Source organism: Lates calcarifer, unplaced genomic scaffold (genome assembly GCF_001640805.2).
Source record: "Lates calcarifer isolate ASB-BC8 unplaced genomic scaffold, TLL_Latcal_v3 _unitig_4814_quiver_1047, whole genome shotgun sequence".
In the NCBI taxonomy this organism is placed as follows: domain Eukaryota; kingdom Metazoa; phylum Chordata; class Actinopteri; family Centropomidae; genus Lates; species Lates calcarifer.
The window spans coordinates 19,838-28,815 of NW_026117124.1; the positions used below are offsets into that span (position 1 = coordinate 19,838).

Genomic DNA, 8,978 nt, shown 5'->3' on the forward strand with positions numbered 1-8,978 from the left:
AAGGGTTTGTTTTTTTTTTCGCTTAATTTTGGCGAGAACATGAAATGGTTTGGTCTGAACAAGTTTTGGCAGATTGCGTGCGTCACAAGAAGTGGTGTGATCTCCAAAAACGAAACCAAGGAAAAGAAAGACAGGAGAAACGAAAGAGGAAAAACAGTGGCTACACGTCATTCTTCACAAGGAACGGTGGGTGTTGTCTGGGAGAGGTGGAAATCAAGCTGATACTTTATTTCACAGTGAACTTCTAACAGCTATTCATCATTAGTCATTTCATTCTTATTATTATTATTGATAATGATATTATCAATAATAATGATAAATATATGTAAAATCATTCAATAAGTCAACTGGATCTTAACTGAACCTCTCTATTGTTAACTGCAGATGTGACAACATCAACATGTGATTTATTAACATTTATTCAGTACAAAGTTCATAGCAGCAGTCTTGATAAGAAAGCAACGTGTATCTGATTTGGCAAAAGAAAACTGATCAAACCCATTACTGATGTTTGGACAGTGGTTACTGTAGTTACAGGGCACACGCCCATATACGTGAAATAGTTTACTCCCAAACATCAGCAGCATGGACTATCAGCTGTAGTGACAACCTCAGCTTCGTACAAATCAAAACATAATGTAACAGACTTTACAAATGAAACTTCAGCTACATGAAATGTAAACAGGTTTTATGTTCATCACAATTATTTGGACTGAACTGTCCTTTTTGTAATCAATGTGCAAAGAGCTGCAGTTTTCAAAATGCAGATCAAAACCTGTAGGAGAGCAGTTTGAGCAGAAACTCGTTAGTGGAACCAGCGGTGAGGAGTGCAAATAAACCTATGGCACAGGACAAAGTAAAGCAAAGGTCTACGTCAACAAAACGACATGCATGACAGCGACGTTTCCATAAGTTCCAAACCAGACACATCTCCTGTGTCAGATGCTTTGAAAAGATCAAATACTGGATCTGTGCTTGAATACTTTTGCTTAAGTTGGCAGCAGTTTTAGGATCACAGAGTCCTCAGCGCACAGAGACCCAGACCACCTGGGGTCGCTCTGCCGGGACCTGTGCGAGCGTTCAGTCGAAGACCACGTATCGGAGAAATGAAAGACCTGAAAAGCAGCCTGAGTCAGTTCCTTGGAGCGCTGACGTTGACAATTTCCTGCCAAACGTTTGCAGCGCTTTGCTCCACCCCAGTCATACATACAGCGGCGTTCCTCAGGGCTCTACTCGAGGCCCAGTGTGAAGTTAATCCCGTGGACGATACCGATGATGATGGGTTGCCAGGCGACCAGGTATCTGAGCCAGTCGAGCAGCTGCCCGTAGAGGACGTGAGTCTTCTCCCAACTGGAAGGAGACGATGGAATTAAGGAGAACGTTCAGAAAGACGAGCAGTGATCTACGAATGCGAGACGACTGCCACTGAAAGTCAGACAGAGATAAAGTCAGCGCTGAAGGTAAAGTAGTAGTAGCTCCCGTGTTTCACAGTTGCAGCTACATCGTTCTTGCTCCAGTGCACCAGTTCCAAAGATTTTTGTTCCTATCAATCATTTACACCCAAACATATAAACACAAGTGCTGGAGCCAGTACTGAGGGGAAACAAAAAATCACAGTTCCCCGCCACTCAGCCAACACCACAGGGACAATAAAAGGATACGGGTTGTTCATCATCCGCTTCAAGTCCACCTTCTCGTTGCAGTATGGACACGTCTGCTTCTTACCCACAATGCACCAGCCGCGGATGCAGAACTCGTGGAATCTGGAGGGGAGGGGCAAGTTAAGGCAGAAAGAGGCGGCAATGGTTTACGAAACACTAAGTAACTGACAAAGCAGAGAGCTCGGAGGGAACAGGTCCCTCAGGGTTAAAGATGATTAAACTGCTGAGTCGTGGAAACTCAACCTCTGAAACACAACTTCCTCATAGAGTCAAGGCTCCACCTTGAAAACTGGAGCATCTCCTGACCTGGATTCACCTCCTGAGGGAGACGGAGACTCCTCCAGTCTCCATCTCACACCTCTGCTGCTTCATCTCTTTACCACTAAGTCACTTAGTAATGTAATGTAATATGACTCAGGCTCAGGATACATGTGACCACAGGAGAGCTGGTAGGTGTCTTCTATAAATCCCTCCTCCTCCACGTCCACCAGGATCTTCTGACCACACACCGCACAGATGTCGTTGGTCAGGCTCCTGGTGGGCATGCCTCCCTGGTTGTAGTACTGAAAACACACACATACAAGGATTTATTTGGAGGCTGCAAATGGAGGCTATGATCTACAGCTGGACTCCTTATTTACTTACTTTAGTTTGCATTTTCACAAATGGACACAAATCAAAGAAGCTGTTAGCTATTAGCAGTTCCTGTCTGCAGTGTAGCCACAGACAGACAGACAGTTATCTCTGGATTACTTCTATACTGAAGAAATCTTAGGCAAGTGCAAGATTTAGTATCAAGTGATACTGGACTGACAAATGTTCCTGTTAGCTTTGACAGGTTGTACGTATTCATACGTTAGCTAAAGGCTGCTGACTAGTCCTGAAAAGTGAAGTCATTTTTCATGAGGAATCATTTTCCACAGTGTTTCACCCCGATCGTAGAAGCCATGTAGTCGGAGCAGATCTCAGCAAAGTCTCTGCCCATGACTCCGTAGTAAAGACCGTAAAACAACATGATCACACCCACGTCCATGGAGTCCTCCGCCTTGATCCTGCACAGGAACAAACAAACACAGATGACTATCTCTTAGTAAGCAGGAGTAATGAATGTCTTATTATCTGTGGTTAACTGAACTGAGAAACATCTAATTGACAGATCTGTAAAGACTCTACAAGGCCGTTACACATCCATTATATATGAAGAGAGAGAGATCTGCTGTTTAAGCACACTTTCATTTAGAGCATGTTTTACTGCAGGTTTCAGGAATTAATCTGCAGCAGACCTTCATTCTGTCAAACAGCACAGCAGGAAATCACAGGCTGATCTGTTACTGTCATCTGGTGGTGTTATACAGTAGGTGGAGTTTTATATTGGGAACATTTAGGCAGTGAGAAATCTGTTTCCTCACTTCCTTTTCTAGTTTATATAGATCATTTTATTTTTAATTTGGTGGATTATACCGAAGGGAAACCTCCCTGAGAACTTTACAGAATACATCCTCTCCATATGAACTGTAACCAAACAAATCTTTACTTTCTCTACGTCCTGAAAGGAGCAGGACTCAGACTTCATTCAATAAAAACAGTGAGAAGAAGAAAATCAACACCAGGAAAATAAGATATAACCAGCTTTCACAGTCTGTAAATCAAGATCAAACAAGCTGTGACAGCATCAGTGTCTCAGGCTCTGCAGCTGTGTGACAGAGGACAGAGTCAGGACAGGCTGACCTGAAGAAGACGTTGAAGCCGAACATGGTGAACATGATGGCCAGGTATCCCAGGACGCCCACCGCATAGCTCAGCTTGTAGATCAACAGGAACCACTTGTACACCATCCTAAGAGATGGATGACAGCGACAGAAAACTATCAACAAGTTTCCAAATATGTAGAAACTGGAGCCACAACTAATGTTTCTTTTTTTGTTTAAGATTGTCCAACCAACAAACCACAAACCAAACATGTTCTGTTTATTATCAGAGGTGGCTGGTGACCCTCAGGGTTTCAGGACGCCCTCTCCTCTCACCTCGGCGTCCTGCAGGACAGCGGCTTGCGAGTGGCTCTGAAGATGACGTAGCTGGTGACGACGGAGAACATGCCCCACATGGACAGGAACCTCCACCAGTACAGTTTGATGGTGAAGTAAAGGGGGACCACCCACATCTGGACCAGAGTCACCAGCTGAGGAGCAGACAGATTAAGTGAGTTAAACGAACACCCTCCCTGGCGTCTCCCCGTCCCCCTCTCCTGCGCCGCCACCACTCACGTTGTACGAGCGGTGGTGCCGCTGCTTCCACTGCACCAGGACTATCTGAGCCACCACCAGCGTGGCGATGAGGATCAGCACCATCTCTGCGTGCATGGCCTCGTGCCCCCGGTGCTTCACATGTAGACGCTCGTGCTGCACCCTGCCAGGAAACAGACAAAGAGATGGAGATGCAGATAAACAGCAGGGAGGAGTCAGGCTGAAAGATGCTGGTTTTCATTCACATTCACACGTTGGTTTTTATTATTATTCCAGATGTTGGGGCGTGAAACGGGAAAGAAAGAGGCTCTGCTCACTTCCAGTTTTCTCTGTGTGTCATCTTCAGCAGGTCGTCCTGTATTAAAGAGGGACAGGGACAGAAATAGCATCTCTCAATGGACAGGTTTATCTGGGTTAATACAACTTGCTGTGCGCTAAATAACAGCTTACGTTTCCTCTTGTCAGTAAAATACAGTAAACTGTTATGGATAATGAAAACAGGCGTTTCATATCTTTGATAATGTGTCTGCTTTGCCACGTTGAAACAGGAGCAGCGCGAGAACCGAAGGCTCGTTCACAGCTGATATAAACTGAGCCGCTGGTCAGCTAGCTAAAGATACGTTAGCCGCCGCTAACCGCTGTTTGTGTTTATCTGGACGTTTAAAGTATAAACCGTGACAGTTTATATCGTGTGACAACATATTATAAAGTCGAGTCTCCTCACCTGGGGGTGTACACCCGCCATTGTTCCACCTGTAGCCTCTCCCGGCGCCGGCAGCTTCCAGACAAACAGCAGCTAAGTTAGCATCGCTCTGACAGCTGCTCCGACAGGCAGCGGTACGGAAGGAGAGGAGGGTCAAAATACTTCACTTAAAATCAGTGATAAAAATCAGTATTCAGACCCAAAAAGGCAATGTTAAAAATACAAGTAAATGTCCTCCATGAAAAATTCTACTTTTTATTAAAGATCCGTTTTGTTTGAGCAGAAAGGTTCACTTTATATCTCTACCAGACTCCATTGAGAAAAACAGCAATTTTACAGAGAACTCAGGAGCTGCTGGAACACCACTGCCTCCATCGGTTTGTTACTGTGTGACACTCCAGTACTCCTGTACTCCTTCACATAACTGAAGTACCACACAATAACACAAACTGCATCAACACCAAAGATTTCTGTCTGCATCAGGCATTTACATTCAAAAACACTGGGAAACAAACCCCAGGATCAACAAACACATGAGCTGATGAATGGCAGAGGAAAGAAGATCACAGACCTGCTTTTAGTTCAACTGAAAACACATTCAAAAAGCAGCCAGTTCTCACTTGAATATAGTGCATTGAGTAATTGTTAAAATCTGATTTAACACCATATAATATAGAAAAAAGCACCACACCCTTACTGATCACATCAACAGACAACAGGCTCGTTTAATTAGAACCAGTGATTTCACAAATGAATTGTCTCCATGTCAGAGTAAAGAAACTAGGATTCAACTTTAGTTGGCAACAGTTGGATCTTTATTGATAAAATCATGACTTTAAATGATACAACGTAAGAAAAAAAATCCTCCTCCTGAACCGACAGCTGACAGAATCGATGTAGCGCAGCTCCTCGTCCGTCCTCCACCTGTTGGAAGAAATAAACATTAACAAACCAACCAAACGTTTTGAGCCAATGGACACGACTCGATCTGAGTTCGCTCAGACATCCAAGGAAGGATTGAGCCATCTTTGGTCTGTCGACCTCTGGTGGAAACTACGAATGGCAGGAAAAAGCATCATCACTGCGAACTCTAGGTCTTCAATCTGTACACGGACAGGACACTAATACACTGATTAGATACATACCTGGTTCTAACCATCACCACTGATGAAGTTCTCGTCGACTGGGTGGAAGTAAATGAAGCGCCTTCACACCAGACCTTCACCCTGAAAGTGACATGAAGCAACAGGTTAGCTGTGAAGCTGAGGACAAACAGATTAAATTCACTTCAGTAATTCGCTCAGACATCCAAGGAAGGATTGAGCCATCTTTGGTCTGTCGACCTCTGGTGGAAACTACGAATGGCAGGAAAAAGCATCATCACTGCGACCAGGACTTTGAAGAACAGGTGTTTTAAAACAAAGACGTACCAGCTTCTCAAGCTCTGATCCTCAACTCGGTTCACTACTCCACTGGTTCATCTTCGATGGACACGACGTCGCTGCCACCGACACCTTCACCCTGAAAGTCAGACAGAGATAAAGTCAGTTCTGAAGGTGAAGACGTTGCAGGACAAGCTGGATTTTTACTGTTCGCTCAGACATCCAAGGAAGGTTTGGACCGTCTTTGGTCTGTCGACCTCCGGTGGAAACTACGAATGGCAGGAAAATATGTCATCACAGCGAAAAGAGGCGAACACAGTGCCTGACAACAGTATGGACAGGATCCAGGACAGAGAGATCCTTCTAGTCTAACCAGACATCACTTTATATCACCACCAGACTCCACTGACAAAAACAGGAATTTTACCGATACCGTTTACAAAAATATGCATGTTTTTACTGGAACTGATCCCACATCAGTTCAAGTAACAGACAGTACTGGGTCTAACAGAAACTGATCTCACCTGTCTCCAGGTTCAGTGGATGTGATCCATCTCTGCCTTTTGAGGAATCAGTCCTGTGGTCCATCCTGACGGAGTCAAGCGGTTTCTCTACGGTGTCCCTGAAGGTCATTCTCTGTGGTGAATGCTGTGAACCTGTTGGGACAGTTATAGCGTTAAAGAGAAAGCTTCTCATTCGACAGAGTAAAATAAAATCAGTGCACAACAAAAGATCACGGTACTCGTCATCGTGACAAACAGACGTTAACCTGAACCTTTGGATCAATATAAAACCACTAATCCTCCATTTTGAGCAGGTAACATGCTGCTTTGTTGTAAAAATAAGCGCTCAGACATCCAAGGAAGGTTTGGACCATCTTTGGTCGTTAGACCTCTGGTGGAAACTACGAATGGCAGGAAAAGGCATCATCACAGCGCAGGAAAAACAACTCTGCTGCAGGGCGTTCAGCCGAGGCAGAGGTTAACTGACCTGCTGCAGGTGAAGGCGCCAGCAGGTCAGGTGGTGCCGGACTCCTCCAACACCCAGCAGTGTTTCTACTCTGGAAATAAAACAACAGGCTTTAGATTCACAGGAGTCCTTCATTCATTTATCAAACATCCAGTGTTCTCAGGTTACAACTTCTCAAATGTAAATTAATTACATTAAATCTCTACTTGTGTCAAATATTTAAGGTGTCTGGTTCCTTTAAGACATAATAGACTTTTCAGTTTTCTTCAGCAATTTACCAATTCATCTAAAAATAAAGGAAATCCACCTAAAACAAGCAGATTAATTAGATTAATTTCAACTTTATAAGTATAAAGTTAGAGTACTGACATAAATGACAGGTTATAAAGATGTAAAACATGTTCTCAGGCCTTGAATATAAGGTTATATTCAGTTATATTAATATCCATGATGCTAAATGCTGGTCTGGGACTTGGTATCAGCTGAACTGTTCACAGCAACTTCACCACGTGTTCAGCTGCAGGAAACTACTGAACCTGAAATTTTAATCCTTGGATTTCATTCATTTAATTCTCTTTAAAAAGTTAGTTTTACCTTCTCTGACTAAACCCTGCGGAACTCACAAGTTACAGCAGCTTTCAGTTACATTTCAGGCTAATTTTACAAATTTTCTCACGGAGACTTGGGTTAAATTAATGTAATTAATAACCGTGGCTGTGAATCGGTTGTTTATCTTCAGATAAATGGTTAAAACGTTGAATAATCTCCACAGGTGTGAAATTTCTTGTGAGGTCCAACGTGGGGAAACTTCAGCTCTGTCGGTAACAATCCTCGACCATCCGTAAAATAAACTCCTCATCTACGCTAAATATCACCAGCTAATGTTTCCACACACTGTGATTAATAATTACAAGTTTCTATTTCAGGTTTAAAGGGAAGATTTTAACCATATTTACCAGTAAAATCGGTGCAGCCTTCGAAGTCGTCTGATCTTCGTCTCCAACAGCAACAAATGATTTAAAAACGAGTTTCCGCTTCTTTTTGTTCCATCATGGCGGATGTGAAACTGCGTCATGACGCGTTCCCGCCTCCTGCTGGAGCGGAGGGCGAACTGCGACATTACAACACAGGGTTTTTCAAAAGAGTTACATTTTATACCAAATTAAAACGAATACAAACCATAAAAACGGGTTTTAGGAATGTTTATTAACAACGTATCATTTGTTTGTTTATAATAATACGTGGAAATTAGACAAATGCAATATAAACCGTTACATTCATAATAGATAATCAAAAAATGAAAAAAATATTTTGTAACATTTTATAATATGTCATGAGCGGTTCATTAAAAGTTACTGCTCATTCAACAGTAGAACTTAATTTCAAAATAAAACAAATATTACATTTAAAAAAACCTGATACATATTTTGGAATTGAGAACTAACAAAAAAACCTAACTAACTAACAATAATACACATTCAGTAATGTCAAGCAATATAAAATTATTTCAATTTAATTATAATTCTACAATGATACAGTAGAATCTAATGGGAAATCATATTTTATTAATAATAATATAATAACTGATGCAGTATTAATACATCTCAGCTCAGAGGGGAGAGAGACACTGTGATAAATAGAGAGAGAGAGAGAGAGCGAGTCATACGCCCACACCATCAGATAACTGAGCGACAGATCAACCAATCAGCTCTCTCCTTTTCTAAACTCTGTCTCCAGATTGGTGGATGCTGCAGTAAGCCCCTCCCCCCCTGCTCTCCCCACCCTCAGCCTGGTGTGGCTGCTGCTGCTGCAAGCTGCTGGTGTTGCCGTTGACGATGATATCCTCCCCTCCCCTCACTCACACACACACACACACACACACTCACAGGAGAGGAGAGGGAGCAAACAAGACGCTATCATGACGCGATGGCTTCAGGCTGGAAAACACACACTCACACTCATCGCCTGCGTCTCAGGGAAACAGGGTGAGTGCTGGCTTCCTTTTTTTTTGGGCGGAGAG

The 8,978-nt window shown here is 43.1% G+C and overlaps 1 protein-coding gene, 1 long non-coding RNA gene and 4 other non-coding genes across 6 annotated transcripts; all 6 read right to left on the bottom strand.

Moving 5' to 3' along the window:
- Positions 1–401: 401 nt before the first annotated feature.
- On the bottom strand, positions 402–4,758 carry LOC108902351 (RING finger protein 175). The gene is made up of 9 exons (XM_018704205.2): positions 4,629–4,758; positions 4,222–4,259; positions 3,926–4,067; positions 3,686–3,840; positions 3,390–3,497; positions 2,593–2,713; positions 2,091–2,224; positions 1,662–1,763; positions 402–1,350 (listed from the first exon to the last, which is right to left on the bottom strand). Exons 1-9 carry the CDS (start codon positions 4,647–4,649, stop codon positions 1,230–1,232), a joined length of 942 nt encoding a protein of 313 aa, XP_018559721.1. The 5' UTR covers positions 4,650–4,758; the 3' UTR covers positions 402–1,229.
- A 759-nt stretch (positions 4,759–5,517) lies between these two features.
- On the bottom strand, positions 5,518–8,002 carry LOC127140532 (uncharacterized). The gene is made up of 6 exons (XR_007811019.1): positions 7,915–8,002; positions 6,980–7,049; positions 6,514–6,645; positions 6,038–6,128; positions 5,753–5,833; positions 5,518–5,660 (listed from the first exon to the last, which is right to left on the bottom strand). It is a non-coding gene; the product is annotated as an uncharacterized LOC127140532 (long non-coding RNA).
- Positions 5,602–5,694, bottom strand: LOC127140533 (small nucleolar RNA SNORD14). Its single transcript, XR_007811020.1, has one exon. It is a non-coding gene; the product is annotated as a small nucleolar RNA SNORD14 (small nucleolar RNA).
- Positions 5,904–5,996, bottom strand: LOC127140534 (small nucleolar RNA SNORD14). The gene has a single exon (XR_007811021.1). It is a non-coding gene; the product is annotated as a small nucleolar RNA SNORD14 (small nucleolar RNA).
- LOC127140535 (small nucleolar RNA SNORD14) lies at positions 6,200–6,292 on the bottom strand. The gene has a single exon (XR_007811022.1). It is a non-coding gene; the product is annotated as a small nucleolar RNA SNORD14 (small nucleolar RNA).
- LOC127140536 (small nucleolar RNA SNORD14) lies at positions 6,835–6,927 on the bottom strand. Its single transcript, XR_007811023.1, has one exon. It is a non-coding gene; the product is annotated as a small nucleolar RNA SNORD14 (small nucleolar RNA).
- Positions 8,003–8,978: the final 976 nt, after the last annotated feature.